The 16,255-nt window shown below is 47.4% G+C and overlaps 1 protein-coding gene across 1 annotated transcript in view; it reads right to left on the minus strand.

The window, feature by feature from the left end:
* Positions 1-518: 518 nt before the first annotated feature.
* The window catches only part of znf385a (zinc finger protein 385A), a gene marked incomplete at both ends in the record, with an annotated part of 29,985 nt that continues 14,248 nt past the window's right edge, over positions 519-16,255 (minus strand). The window contains 4 exons of the mRNA XM_079225808.1: positions 519-821; positions 1,159-1,251; positions 1,544-1,728; positions 5,254-5,637. Coding sequence (XP_079081934.1) covers positions 519-821; positions 1,159-1,251; positions 1,544-1,728; positions 5,254-5,637 — 965 coding nt within the window. The remainder of the gene's footprint in view (positions 822-1,158; positions 1,252-1,543; positions 1,729-5,253; positions 5,638-16,255) is intronic.

Below are 16,255 nucleotides of genomic sequence, written 5' to 3' on the forward strand. Positions count from 1 at the left end.
GCGCAAAGAGCAGAGAACGATTGAAGGAGCTACCCTACTGACATAACATTATTGTCTTTGTTTTTGAGGTGCATAGGATGAGTAGAACACGCTGAGCAGTGATGACAGGAGAAAACCAACCTGGCCTGGAATAATTATGGAACTCTGAATATGGTTTAATGTATGTGCTTCTTCTGTAGCTATTGAGATGACCATGACAGGGCCACAGTGCAAGGGAGAGGGACCAGTGAAGGTGAGAGATGTACAAGGACGTTCAATGCATAATGAAAGTCTCTCCTCTGCTCATTCCATTTGCGAATCATCAAGAAGTCTTTGAAATGGATGGAGAGTGTCAGGTAAAGGGAAGACAGACATATCTACTCCTTGCTGCTGCGCCTTTCCCTTGCATTTCTCTCAGTTCAGTATTTAAATTGTTGGATTCCCCCACCATCAATTGCTGTTTGTTGATCATGTTTGTATCTTCACAGTGTGCTTTTGGAGTGGCTGCTCCTGACGGGCCGAAGTCAGAGGGTGATGTGTCAGTAAGGGGAGAAAAGGATTGGCCCGTGGGTGGTGCGAATGGGCCCAGGGGCGGGTCTCAGGAGGGCGTGGCTCAGAGGAGAGCCTTGCAATAGGTGATGGTGCGGGTGGTGCGGGTGGTGCGGGTGGTGCGGTAGGTGCGGTAGGTGCGGGAGGTGCGGGTGGTGCCCCGGAGCTGCTGCACGGAGAGCCATCTGGTTCGAGGAAGCTGCAGCGGCCATTGCTGCAGCAACAGCCAAGGGGTTGTGCAAGAGCCCTGCCCCCAAAGCTTTGGTAAGATCCTTGGAGAAGGTCAATGAAGACTGCAAACAGAAGGGGGTGCACAAAGAGACACAAGGCATGAAATGATTGGTTCCAGAAGAAAGAACACATGAAGGGGAAATGGATACAGAATTCCCTTTTAAGACTTAGGATGTATCATAGTGCAGAAGTTTCCGCCCAATTGAATAAAACATTTTCAGGAGGAGGACACAGCCAAAAGCAAAACAACTCGTGGCTTTTGTAGGGATCGAATAACCTTGCTCTAACCACTCCAAGGACTTACAGACCTCATGTTCTTGATTATCAATTTCTATCTGATCTTTTGATGTCTGCTTTGACGACTGTGTCAGAATTCAACAGTGAAACTTTAAAGGTTACCGTCAGATCAGCTCCCCTGTGCTTCTTGTGTCGGTTGAGGAGGGGGTTAGGCTTGCCCGCCATGCCGTCCCGGTGCCTTCGACTTGATATGTGCTGAAAGAAAGGAACACGACTTATTCTCACTTTCCCTAAGTGGAAATATTTGCCAATTGCCATATTTAACAGTCAAATATGGACTCTAGATCATTTTGAGACTCTTTACAATAAGCTCCAATGAAAATAGAATTACAAAAGCTCTCACGAAATCCTTGTTGTATGAAAAGGTAATCTTAAGACTTAAAAAATAGCCAGTTATATTGTATCTAAGTATTCTACTATAAACTATTACATCCAATTCATTCATAATTTCGTTGGATAAAATACATGCATAATTTCTTCCTCCTACCTGTTTGAGTTGCAGTTCAGAGTTGACCCGCACATTGCAGATCTCACAGTGGAAGGTTCGTTCCTGAGTGTTGGGGTCCACCGGCCCCCCTCCCTGCTCTCCAATAGGCTTGGGGCCAAGGCGAGGATACGCCTTGATGGGGCCCAGCCCACTCCGTGCCTCCAGGATAGTTTTGTGTTTTGTACCTGCAGGCAGACAGACACAGAGAAGCAAAAACACATGTCAGCAATGCTATAAGGCAAGATGAAATTACATATTTAGAAGCTAATAGAATAGAATGAAGTAATACAGTGGAGATGCATCACTATTTATAACATATGAGGCATGCCTCTTCCAGCTGTCTAAAGTCAAATTAATCCAATAATTAGTCCAATAATTTACCACATATGCACAGCATGGAGAGCATGTTGCTGGATAAAGTTGTCATGGTATGTTTTCCCCACTAGAGGGCGGCAGTCAAACAGCTGTGCAGTTGGAAGAGGAACTCAAAGCCCTCTCTAGTGTTAATATTACAGTCGAAGGTTGATATTGTTTGATCAGTGCAGTGGATAAGATACAGTGTGCACTGTAGTGAATTGTAATACCCCTTCTGCCAATATCAATAACAGCTCTGGAGTACTGAACCCTCACTGTCTACATCAATAATTTAGACTGTAAATGTCAAAACTTTGAAATGTAAGGCCAAGTTATTATGAGAAGCAGGTTTGTCTGGTCTGAGGATGGATTTGACGTCAGACATTGGCTGCCCTGAACATGACTGTACTGTTTCACAAAATGGCTATTTGATTAAATAGATCTATCTTCACAAGTTATAAAGCTGCAGCTCTGTCTCGTGTCATACTGGGATACTGGACTCTGAATGAGATTGGGTCTTCATTCATACTACTGAGCAATTACAACGGGATTTGTGTCATTGCAGATGGGAGTGTTGCATTAGACTCATACCAATTATATTAAAAACAAACCAGATGTGTCTCTTGGCAATCCTAAATACATAGCTACAGTAAACTCAGACCTCTTAATTGTCTAATCCAGAGTCCACCCAACTCCCTGCTATTAATCCAATCATGATCAGCAATAAAAACAAGACATTCTATCAGATGTTCAATAAAAGATGTCCACCTGCACATGAAATGAATTTACAAGAGATTCCAATCTGATGCATGTTACATATGAAACATTTATATAAGCAGCGTTTTCTTAATTTAAGCAAACAAAATAATCACACGTTTCTTGACTGAAAACATGCGTAATGTCCCCCCATCGACCCCTATGTCTCTCTCTACTCCCAAAATAAAGCACCCCACTGTTTTTGGCGCTGACTTCGAGACACTCCCTTTGAACAGAGTTACAGTTACAGAAGAGAGAGAAATGGCTGGGTTCGTGTGGCTGGTGGGCTAACTTGAAAGCTGTGGGCTCCACTGGGGAGGAGGGGCTGGAATGACAGATTTCGCTCGTGGCCAGAAAATGTGCTCTTGGGTTGTCTGTTTTTTCCTTTGTTCTATTTTGGTCTGGCGATGGATGGCCCAGTAGATTTGTTCTCTTTGTATGGTTGACTCATCGCGTAAACCAACATACAAGAATACAAGGCACATTTGAAAATGCATAGGCAATGTGTTGACAGGAAACTGTATAAATAACATACACATCATTTCTTTCTCTTTTCTGCTGTTCCTTCTCACACAGACTGCCACGCACGCTGCTCAAGTCTGCATGACATATACTTTTATTTTTAAACCCCACTAACATGTGCAGTTTTCAATTTGACAATGAGTGAGGGTGATTGTTTCCAGATTGTTTCAACTGTTTCAACTCAATTGGCATTCACGGTTGGAATTTTGGAGCCAACTAGTTGATAGCAGGCTGTGGTCCTGTTTAGAAGCTGTACTATTCTGTGTGTGTGTGATCTTTTTTTATACTGACATGTCGATGGATGTACGTCGTAAACATGCTGGGAGACAAATGTACAGTAACACACATTTATTGTTGTGTTGTTAGACTGACAATGAATCAGCGCTGGATAAAGCAAAAACTGCAAAAGCCTTCCAGAGGTTAATGTAACCATAATGGTTAGTGTGATTGCTATTTTATTGATTCATACTTCATCCAACCTTAGGAGATATGTGTTGGCTGCTTTCATGTCTGGCTGAGCTGGCTGCACCAAACATTACTCAAGTAAAATGGGACACAGTTCCACTGATCAGGGTCAGTCCCTCATCGTCTGTTGTGTCTCTGTAGTTTTTCTTATGTGTAGGAGAGATCAATAATAAAGCGTGAAGCTCAGCAGACACAAAGTGTGCTCACAGGGACACAACGTCACAGGGAGAGACAAATTGGAAGTGCATAACGGATTAAAGCAGGCAGCAAGCTCCTCGAGGGTGTTTGGCAAACACGTTGTCAGGTGTGAATGTTGTCTGACAGCACGTTGAAGCTGGTGTTGTGGTGAGCTCAGCCACAAAACATTTTTTATCTTATACCTTCATGCAGTGGTTAACCACCCTCCTCTGAAACTTTTTAAAGTGGAAGGCTTCAGGCTATGGGGAACAGTTTGCATGCTGCGTGCTGCAAATGACAAGACGAATCATGAAAGTTTAAATGTGAGGTAGAGTTTTCTTTTAAATAGTCATGCCTTAAGTGAGTGAAGAAAGTTGTGAGTGTGTGTGTGTGTGTGTGTGTGTGTGTGTGTGTGTGTGTGTGTGTGTGTGTGTGTGTGTGTGTGTGTGTGCATTAGTAGAGTGCTGCACGAGAGAGCATAGTGCACACACACACACACACACACACACACACACACACACACACACACACACACACACAGGTGTGAGGCACCTTGACAGAGCTCCTAAAACTAGTCAATCAGTGCTCGGTTACACAGGTTGAGCCAGACAGTGTCAAGCAGATCAGTTGTCTGCTGATCAGTAGTCTCTGCTGGGGGCAGTCAGGTCAATAACTGAGATGGTAGCACTTACAGTAAGGGCAGCCAAAAGAGAGAAATAATGTCAAGTTGTGTTATTCTTTGCTACCAACTGATTTACCCCATGATTCAACCTCCACACAGTCCATGATATCCACACTATTGTTCAGACACCTATTGTAACAACGGCAATTACCTTTTTAAAACAACAATTCTATATAAATTGCAGTAATCCTTGGTGCACATAACAGTCAGCAGCTATTTTACTTTAAGGAGTGTACAATGTGAAAAGGACCTATAAAACATATGAATATAATGTAGGAGAGAATGTGATTGCTATAATTATTTTATACAAAATGTTTGGCACAATATGTAATATTCATATATTATATAACAGTTTGGGGTTTTCTCTCGGTCTACTAATGTATTATTGTACTCACATTAACAAATATTTCATTTGTTTTGCACTTTTAGTGCATTTCTTCAATTCCATTTCATAATTTATGAAGTTGCTACAGGGATCTTTCTTGGCAAATATTCCACTTGCACCATATGTGACACATTTTGTTTCCAGCAGCAGCAGCAACAGCAGCAGTGTGGTTTGAGTAAACCAAGAAGAATCCAACCATAGCTAGAAATACAAGGGAGAAAGCTACATCCCTCTGAAACTCATATTTCATCAACAGAAGGTCCAAGAAAGTCACAGTTAATTCCACATTGTTAGATTGCCAGTGAATGTCTGGAATGTGCAGAAGTACTACAGCAATTTCAACACACCAGAGCTCACAGACTAACCCACCTTTATTGTGGGCCTCAAGCTGTGACAAGGAATTGACAGCCACCTTGCACAGTGAGCAGTACAGCAGCTTCTTAGCCTTGTCCTCCTCTGTCTCCGGATTGGACGGGCTGGAGGCCGTGGTGCCGGCGGCTCCTGAAACAGGGGGTCCAGATCCGGACTGCTCAGAGCTGGCACTGCCAGTGCTGCAGTCTGGGGAGGATGAATAAGGGGGGTTCAGGAGAGGAGTGGGGGTGGGCAGGAGGGGGCACACCGAGGCCATGGGGGAGTCCATGGTGGTATCCATGGGGCAGTCCATGGGGGAGTCCATGGGTGGGGTGGTAAGAGGGGGAAGGGGCCCCGGAGCCAGCAGGGAGCCGTTTAATTGTGACAGAGGCTGTGTTTCATCTGAAAAAAACAAAGGGAGAAAGAAAGAGAGAAATACAATAAATGTCAAATGCAGTACAAAGAAAAATCAAAGAAATAATGTTGTGGTCTAAAATGTACAACTCAAACAATAAAGTGTTTTACTATTGACTTCATTGTCTTAAAACTCAGCAGTGAGGCAAATTCCCTGGGAAATAAACTCTCTATTATGTTAAACTTCATCGCTTACCACACCCAGCTGAGAGTGGATCAGACAAACTAACATAAACTACTTGCAGACGGAAGTTCTTTTTATTTCCTATATAGGACATGATTGGTTAAAAAAGAGGTCCTTTTAATCAAAGTAACATATAAAGTGGATCAGAGGAGAGAGAAAACCCTGTATGTCCCATATGTGTCGAGGCATGGGGTTTAATATGTTTTTTGGCTTTTTGAAGTTTTCGAGCCAATCTTTCACTGATGTGGTCTCATCTTCTAGAAATGGAGACCACAGCTTGTGCACATTTGGACTCTCTCTCGGCTGACTCTCCTTCTGCTCTCTCTCTCTCTCTCTCTCTCTCTCTCTCTCTCTCTCTCTCTCTCTGTAGATTTAATTTCTTAGTGTTGCATGTGTTAGATTGCATGACGGCTACTCAATGTTTGTTTTTTGGAAACATGCTTATACATAGATTGCTAGACACATGTTTCTGGTCAGCCACTCCCATAAGGCAATACCTCCGGTATTCTCTAAGCAATGGGTGTTGGCTGAAAAAAGACCCCCTAAATTTGGATGGGGTATTCAGAACTCCCCCCCTCCCCCTTCCAAGAGGACTAGCAGACCCTTCTCCTAACTCCATAGGATATGGAGTTAGATACTATAGCACAGACGATAGGCAATGGAAACCCCCCTGGATTACGGTATAAAAGGGATGACATGGAGTATTTTTGGGAAGATAACAAATATTGACTTAAATTTCCGTATGCTTCATAACTCTGTCACATGGCAGAGTCCATAGGGGTTGTGCTATATGTATGTGTTTGTCCGACCCTGTGAGTCGTATGTGACTATCTGTGTGATGTTTAGTTGCTCTGGTGACTCCATTGCATCATCTCTGCTGAAGATGCCATTGTGAGTGCTTTCCATTTCACTGCTATCCAAGATCAAATCTCCCGCTTATTACATATTGGAAGTTTCCAGCTGCAAAGCTACTGGCTGCACAGAGAGCTTCAAACACATGTTTTGTTAAAAAATAGAATACATCATAGTCTGAATCTATCTGACATTACGAGTCCATAAACGCAGGTGCAGGGTGAGGTTAAGTGATCTTTGGAGAGTTTTGTGACTCATAATGTGTTTACTGTGCCACAAGCTGCCTGAGCTGGTTAAGTTGATTGCAGAGAGTGAAGGAAGGCAAAATGATAGAGAAGCTGATAGTTCTTACAATTATTGTTGATACATTTCGCCCACACACAGGCGCGTAGGTACAAGCACATTACTGTATTACAATGCAGAGAACCAAACCCAGAATCCACAGCGGCCATAACATGTGGTCTGAGTTAAAGTCAAGTTGGGAGGGGTGGAGATGTTTTGGCCAAATTGTAATGAGGAATTTCATGATCCATGATGGCCCGGGGGTCTGCCTTACCAAACCATCACACCCAGTCACTGTTTCACATCATACCACAGTGAATGCCTTCTACACTCATCCTCCTTCGAACAAGTTCAGCTTGAGGCTAAATCCTCCCATAGCCACAATAATTCACCCTGTCTCAGCAGCTAAAAATTCAAAATCTCACTGAGCCGCAAAATATTTTTCGCTCATGTTTACTGACTAAAATGAAAAGCATTGAAAGATGAATTCTAGATTTGCTATTCTCTAAGAGTAGCTGAGTCAAAGTTATTTGAATCTCCAGAAACTAGGGATATGCTTTAAGCCTAATTAAACATTGATAAGGCAGTTCACTGACCTTCTTCCCTGCTAGCGGGCCTCATGGCCAAACAGAAGAAGGCATTATTCACTGGGAGAGGTCAGCAGAGGGAGATAACTCAATCCAGATGCTTTACACTATAGTCTGGTGTGTCTGCATTGCCTTAATCCACCTCAGGAAATTAAAGCTATGTATAGTATGAACTCCATGGGGAGAGGTTTTGTTGATAAAGCTGTGAGATTCAATACAAATTCAGACCAAACCACTTCCGTCGTTTGCCGCAAGAGTCAAAGTTCATCCTGATTGTTTAAGTGTGAAATTAACTCTGCAATAACACAACAAATCTGATTGATCTGATCTGAGAGCAGTATACAAGGAGTGTCCATGTAAGCAAATGTTCCTTATTGTACTAAGAATAAGTGATCCTATTGAGTTGGGAACCCAATTATGAGTAAGCCTTGTGTTGTGATATAAAATGTAAAAGTTGAAAGCAGAACAAGAGAGTTATTGCTGTAGCTGATCCTGGGTGTAGTTAGACAGTGTGTGTGTGTGTGTGTGTGTGTGTGTTTGTGTGTGTGTGTATGTGTGTGTGTGTGTGTGTGTGTCTCCATTCTTAATGATTAACGAGCTAAGAAACTCAATGCTGGCCCAACGAGAGCTGAGCCTCATTCATAATGCAGTTGGGTGCCTTTTTCCCAGTCTGGCCTCCATCCGAACTCTGAGTCACACACACACACACACACACACACACACACACACACACACACACACACACACACACACACACACACACACACACTGTGTAGTAGATGCTTATGTTGATTATCTTAGGTTGATTTAATCAAATAGCTCATTTCAGAGAAAAAAAAAGTAAACTGGTGGATTCCTTAAAATGTCCAAGAATAACAACAAATATAGACAGAGCATGAAAAGAACAGCTCTGTGTAACTCGATACGATAGTCACCTCATAGCCATGCAACGCAAGCCCTCACATGAAAGTCATCTGTTTAATTGACCTTCGGTGTGTGTGCGCCTGCAAGTGTTTGTGTGGACTAAAGAGTGGCATAATATCAGTGTGGTTTTAACAGGGTCCTTCATTAGAGTGGGAGTGTCCCACAGCAGAGGGATACAGCTGTCTCTCCGTTGCTCAGCCAAACCTTCAGCTCACCAAGCCAAATTCCCCGAAGCCAAAGGCCTCCTCTTTGGGGGGAACTTTGACCACAAAACCTTTGAGGGCTATAAAACCCGTGACCTGATCTAATAGCTGTAAGGTTAAGGAAGCATCAGCACTGACCTTTCACTGTTTTAGCCTTCAGCAAGGTCTCAGTGTGTCCTGATTAAAGCCATCACTGCTGACTGCATTTGATACGTAATGAGAAGTGATGCGTTAATAAGGTCATCAAACCAATGCTAGCCTCTACTGCAACAGTGTCATAATGTTTCAACAGACCAATTACAGGAAAAATGCCTCAACATCAACAACAATGCTTCTCTGTGTTGTGGGAGATTTGCACTGTGGGAAATCTTCCCCTCGTCCTTCCATCTGTGCGCATGCATGTGCCTGCCCACAATGTTTGTGTCTGTGTGTATATGAGTTTGCATGCATTATGCATATACGTCTTATGTGTCTTTGTCAGTTTCAGAGTAACTGCCCCATAGTGACCCATGTTAGTGTCCACAAGCCAAACCACAGTGTCCGTCCTCCAGACGCTGCTTTCCCAGTTGAGGCCACGAACAGCTGCCTGAGATCTGTTCCCCTACTATAAAGAAGAGGGACAGGATCACACTGAGGACATGCGCGCGCACACACACACACACACACACACACACACACACACACACACACACAGTCCACACTCACGCAGGCTGACCAGGAAGAGACAAGCTTCCAGGGTCACGAGAAAGAGGCTTGGATGGAAAAAGGCATTCTTTCTCATGTTGCTACTTTCAGATTTTGATCATGGCAGGCTTGTTTTGGCTCCTCATGGTTTTGGAGCTCGCCCCGGGAATTCTCACTAATGGCGACAGGCCTGAAGCTGATCTCAGATCCCCCATTGAAAGGGGAGTGAAAAGGACTGGCACTCTCTCACTCTGGGATCAGCATAAATACAATCTTACAGTTTATTTGTATGAATAAAAAGAGAGACAGTAATGTGCTATTGTGTGCTCTATATGGTGCTGCATTTTGACCTTGATTGGACCTGTGTTTCATCTTCTCATTCTTTGTATTTGCTCTTTGCATCCCTGACAATAAGGTGGAAATGGCTGGTAAACAGTCAGCTACAGACAACTTTTGTAAATGTCACCAAAACATGGCCAGTCTATTCATTGCCGTGTGTCTGATCCAAGACGAGAGTGAGTGACACTGAGAGAATGGAAAACTCTGGGTGGATAAAGGAGAAGGGTGAAGGCACACAGCAACCAATTGTAGCTTCAAATAGGAAGATGAGAATGTAAGACTGAGACAACAGAGTCAAGGCTAAAGAGATACAGCTAAAGTCAGGGCCGGAGTGGGGCCAATTTTCAGCCCGGGAATTTCAGGCTCAAGACCGGCCCACTTTTTCCATGGTAGTGGAAATTGGATAAATGAAGCAACAGTTCAGCTCTTACTATCCTGTAGTTTTTTTTTATTAATACCATGGTCCAACAAATAATGTAAAGGTTAAATACAACAATAATAATCCACTTAAGATGAGAAGTTAACAAAAAATATTCCACTATTCCACAAGGATAGGTTGATAAATTAACAAAAGCAGAAATTGTCACGGTTCAGCGCCACACTTTTCTTTAAGTTATTTTCATCCTGTCTGCCTGTCTGTGTACTAACTGTCCTGTCATTTCAGATCCTGCTGCACGCCCCCTTCATCAGTCACTCCCTCCTCGTCAGCCCTCATTCCTTGCACCTGGCCCATCCCTGTCTCACCTGTAGCACATCCCCTCATTAGTTTTCACTACTTAGGTCCCCTCACTTGCACTTGTCCCCTGCCAGATTGTCTTGTGTTTTTGAACCTAGCGCTCCAGCATTCCTTGTGTGTAACCTGTAGTTACCTGTTAAGTAAAGGAATCATATTCTGTACCTCTGCCTTCCTGAGTTGTGCTTTTGGGTCCTTGGGTTATCGGGCCGTTACATTACAATCTGGCCAATTATGGACCCAGCACAACCTTCTGCAGCAAGCCGGTTCGAGAGGATCGAGAATGCCCTCCAGCAGCACGAGGCGCAGATGGTCGGCTTCGCTGCGGAGACACGGCGGTCTGCAGCAGTCCAGGAGCAGGCTATGACGGCGATGACCGCCCAGATGCAACAACTGACGATGGTCCTGACCCAGCTGGTAGCCGCTGCGCCGTCTCCTGCCTCTCCACCTCCGGCCTCTCCACCTCCGGTCTCACCGGCGCCTGTGCCAACACACGAGCCTCGTGTGGGTACCCCGCAGCGCTACGCTGGAGAACCTGAGGGCTGCAACCCATACATCACGAACTGCTCCATCCTGTTCTCTCTGCAGCCCCACACCTTCGCCTCGGAGGAGGCTAAGGTAGCCTTCACCATCAACCACCTGACTGACAGAGCGCGACTGTGGGGTACCGCTGAATGGGAGAGACGCACGCCGGCCTGCTCTTCATTCCTGTTTTCTGCAGAGCTTCGCAAGGTTTTCGGGGCAGTTTCCAAGGGCCCAGATCCAAGCAGGGGACTAGCGCAGCTGCATCAGGGAGACCGGACTGTGGTGGATTATGCCTTGGAGTTTCAGACAAGAGCACGCCTTAGCGACTGGAACGAGGCAGCACAGTGCGAGGTGTTCTTGACTGGGCTAGCGGAGTATGTGAAGGATGAACTGATCTCTTTTGATTTGCCTGCCAGTTTGGATGGCTTAATAGAATTGACTTCTCGAGTGGACAGACGCATCCAGGCAAGGCGACAGGAGCGACGCAAGGGGGAGACGGATCACCACGCTTTCAACCAACGTCGAGCTCCCCCGGCAGCCACCAGCTTCACCTCGGGCTCTCAACCAGTGGAGGTTGAACCCATGGAGGTAGGGCGCACTAGTCTCACCCACGAGGAGCGGGAGTGCCGTCGCCGGGGAGGTCTTTGCCTGTACTGTGGCCAGGCTGGTCACTTTCTATCCCAGTGCCCAGTAAAAGACATGGCTCGCCAGTAACAGGGGAGGTACTGGTGAGCCGAACCACAAGACTCTCTCCCAACCAAAGACCCCTTTTCCACGCTCAGCTGCTACTCGTGAACGGATCACAGACCCTAGCTACGTTCATTGACTCTGGTGCTGATGACAGCTTCATTGACGAGGACCTAGTCCGTCAGCTGGGTATCGAGCAGGTACCGCTGCCATGCCCTGTTCCTGCTAATGCTCTGGACGGCCACCTACTGGGGACAGTGACTCACCAGACCGCACCAGTTCGTATGCTCCTGTCGGGTAACCACCTGGAGACCATTCGGTTTCTTATCCTGCGGTCACCCCAGCATCCACTAATCCTGGGACACCCCTGGCTCCGCCGCCATAACCCCCACATTGACTGGGCCACAGGGGCCATCAGGGAGTGGAGTGCATCATGCCATCTGATCTGCCTGAAACAAGCTGCTGCAGTTTCGCAGTCAGCTTGCCCCAGCTCTGCGTCGGACCTGTCAGGAGTGCCTACGGAGTACCATGACTTTCGGGAGGTATTCAGTAAGGTCAAGGCCGCATCCCTGCCCCCACATCGTCCCTACAACTGCTGCATTAACCTGCAACCAGGCACCACCACCCCCAGGGGCCGTCTCTACTCCTTATCGGCACCTGAGAGAGGCCATGGAGGCGTACATCAGTTCCTCCCTAGCTGCTGGGATCATCCGTCCCTCTTCTTCACCTGCAGGTGCGGGGTTCTTCTTCGTAGGGAAGAAGGACAAGTCACTTAGGCCATGCATTGACTACAGGGGCCTCAATGACATTACCATCAAGAACCGCTACCCACTCCCACTCATCTCTTCTGCCTTTGAGTTGCTGCGAGGGGCAACCATCTTCACCAAGTTAGACCTACGTAACGCCTATCATTTGGTCCGGATCCGAGAGGGGGACGAGTGGAAGACAGCTTTCAACACCCCCACTGGATATTATGAGTACCTGGTGATGCCCTTCGGTCTGACTAATGCCCCAGCCGTCTTCCAGGCACTGGTGAACGATGTGCTGAGAGACATGCTGAACAAGCAGGTATTTGTCTACCTTGATGACATTCTCATTTTCTCGAGGTCCCGAGAGGAGCACATCCACCATGTTCAATCGGTCCTCCAACGCCTCCTGAGAAATTCCCTGTTTGTGAAGGCAGAGAAGTGCGAGTTTAACGCCTCTTCTGGGCTACATCGTGGGACAGGGGATCGTGCAGATGGATCCTGCCAAGGTGTCAGCGGTGACGTCCTGGCCCATCCCTGACTCGCGTAAGCAGCTGCAACGATTCCTGGGGTTCGCCGATTTCTATCGGCGGTTTATCCGCAGCTATAGCACCGTGGCTGCCCCACTCACGGCACTTACCTCCCCTAGAGTGCAGTTTCGGTGGTCACCTTCGGCTGAGGAGGCCTTCCAGAACCTGAAGGCCCGGTTTACGTCGGCCCCCATCCTGCAAGTCCCCGACCCAGAGAGACAGTTTGTGGTGGAGGTGGACGCCTCCGAGGTAGGGGTGGGGGCCATCCTGTCCCAGCGGTCTGCCAGTGACCAGAAGCTCCACCCATGCGCCTTCTTTTCCAGGCGGCTCTCACCAGCAAAGGAACTATGACGTGGGGAACCGAGAGCTGCTTGCCGTTAAGATGGCCCTTGAGGAGTGGCGTCACTGGCTTGAGGGGACCAGTCTGCCATTTTTGTGTTGGACTGATCACAAGAACCTTGAGTACATTCAGTCCGCTAGGAGACTGAACTCTCGGCAAGCCAGATGGTCTCTGTTTTTTACCCGGTTTAACTTTTCCCTCTGTTACCGGCCCGTAACGTCAAGCCGGACGCCCTGTCACGTCAGTTTGTGGACAAGGGGGATTCCACCCCTTGCACTGACAAGATCCTGTCTGCCCCTGTTCTGGTTGCCTCTATCACCTGGGAGGTAGAGGAGAGAGTCAAGGCTGCCCTGGAGGCCCGGGCCGAGCTCCTGACAGCCTGTTCGTTCCCCAGACCCTGAGGTCCGAGGTCCTCCAGTGGGCCCATAGCTCCAAGCTCACGTGCCATCCTGGGAGCCAGCGTACTAAGGATGCCTTGCAGCAGAGGTTCTGGTGGGCTACTCTGGAGAAGGACACCCGGGAATTCATCAACGACTGTCCTGTCTGCAACCGGCACAAACCTTCCCACCAGGCTCCCGCTGGTTTCCTGCAACCTCTCTCTGTGCCGCATCGGCACTGGTCTCACATCTCCCTGGACTTTGTGACCGGTCTCCCGCTGTCCAACAAGCATACCACCATCCTAACGGTGGTAGATCGGTTCAGCAAGATGGCCCACTTTGTCCCCCTGCCCAAGCTCCCCTCGGCCAAGGAGACTGCTGAGCTTGTTCTGCTGCATGTCTTCCGGCTTCACGGGCTTCCCACGGATGTAGTCTCCGACCGGGGTCCTCAGTTCAGGTCAGTCTTCTGGACGGAGTTCTGCACGCTAATCGGGGCCACAGCCAGCCTGTCATCGGGATTCCATCCACAGTCTAATGGCCAGACGGAGCGCAAGAACCAGGAGATGGAGACAGCTCTACGGTGCTTGGTCTCCGAAACTCCAGCATCCTGGTCCCAGCAGCTCCTGTGGGTGGAGTATGCTCACAACACCCTGACCAGCTCTGCCACTGGAATGTTCCAGTGTGCCTACGGGTTTCAACCTCCATTGTTCTCGGCCCTGGAGAAGGAGGTTTCCTGCCCCTCGGTCCAGGCTTTTGTCCGCCGCTGCACCGTACCTGGGCCAAGGCCAGAGTTGCGCTCCTCAGCTCAGCCAACCGGTACTCCGCAGCGGCCAACCGGCGCCGCTCCAAGGCCCCCACCTACCAGGTTGGTCAGAAGGTGTGGCTGTCGACCAGGGACCTAACCTTGCGAGTGGAGGCAAAGAAGTTGGCACCCAGGTTCATCGGACCATTCGAGGTCCTGAAGGTCATCAATCCTGCAGCGGTGAGGCTCAAGCTGCCCCGGGCCATGCGGGTCCATCCGTCATTCCACATCTCCAGAGTCAAGCCGGTTCGGGAGTGTCCACTGGTCCCTGCAGTACAGCCTCCACCGCGGTTCATCGATGGAGGTCTTACCTACACGGTTCGTCACCTACTTCATTCCCGCCGTCGTGGGAGAGGGTTACAATACCTGGTAGACTGGGAGGGCTACGGCCCAGAGGAGAGATGCTGGGTCCCGGCCCGACACATTCTGGATGCCCCTCTCATAAGAGAGTTTCACCGCAGCCACCCTGACCAGCCCTCCAAGGGGCCTGTGCCCACGGGGGCTACCCAGCCGAACTCTGCTCCCTCTCTTCCGTCGGCAGCGTCAGACATCGAGGAGGGCCGTCCTCCGACCAGGACAATTCACCCGCCGATGAGGAGAGGGCGGCGATGTCGGAGGAGTAGTCCTCCCTCAGATCCCCTTCACCAGCGTGGCGATGGCTTTGGGACGTCAGGAGCCGTCCCTTAGAGGGGGATTCTGTCACGGTTCAGCGCCACACTTTTCTTTAAGTTATTTTCATCCTGTCTGCCTGTCTGTGTACTAACTGTCCTGTCATTTCAGATCTTGCTGCACGCCCCCTTCATCAGTCACTCCCTCCTTGTCAGCCCTCATTCCTTGCACCTGGCCCATCCCTGTCTCACCTGTAGCACATCCCCTCATTAGTCTTCACTACTTAAGTCCCCTCACTTGCACTTGTCCCCTGCCAGATTGTCTTGTGTTTTTGAACCTAGCTCTCCAGCATTCCTTGTGTGTAACCTGTAGTTACCTGTTAAGTAAAGGAATCATATTCTGTACCTCTGCCTTCCTGTGTTGTGCTTTTGGGTCCTTGGGTTATCGGGCCGTTACAGAAATAAATAAAACATTTGAAACGTATCCCACTCTTCAACAAAGAGGTATATTGAACTAATGTTTACAGTTCAACTCACAGTACAGTATACAGTTACATTGTGAATAGCACCAACAGCATCTAAAGCATCAGTAACCGCCTAAGCAGTGCACTGGGTTTAGCCTCTGTATCTATAACTGTGTCGTTGCTTATAGACATGAGGATTTCCTTCTCTGTGCACATTAACATGAACGCCTCCAAGTTGTCCTGCCTCAATGAGCTTCGTAGCATATTCTTCACAAATTTTAAGGTTGAGAAGCTTCTCTCACATGCAACCTGTGTGATGGACAAAGTCAACAAACTTATATGCTAACCCAATGACAGGATAAGCAACTGTGAGGAGGATGTACTGTGAGTATTAAATGGACACATCTTATCTGCTGCTCCGAAGCTACAAAGAAAAATGAAGAGTCATATTACTGCATACTTCAATATATATATATATATATATATATATAAATATTTGCAAAGTCTATGGATCACCATATTTTGGGTGATATAAAAAGGCTAATATTTTAATTCAATGTAATATTTTGCTTGGGAATAGGTTGACAACGCTACAATGATATTAATCAAGACTACAACGTTAGCCGAATAGTTACGTTGCTAGTCATTAGGCCTTTGTCTCTCTTTACCAGTTCCCACTTGTGTTTGTCCTCTTGAAAATAAATCTGTAAGCTTGGCACATTTGGCAGCATCCTCCTCC

Source organism: Taurulus bubalis (genome assembly GCF_910589615.1).
Source record: "Taurulus bubalis genome assembly, chromosome: 11".
NCBI lineage: Eukaryota > Metazoa > Chordata > Actinopteri > Perciformes > Cottidae > Taurulus > Taurulus bubalis.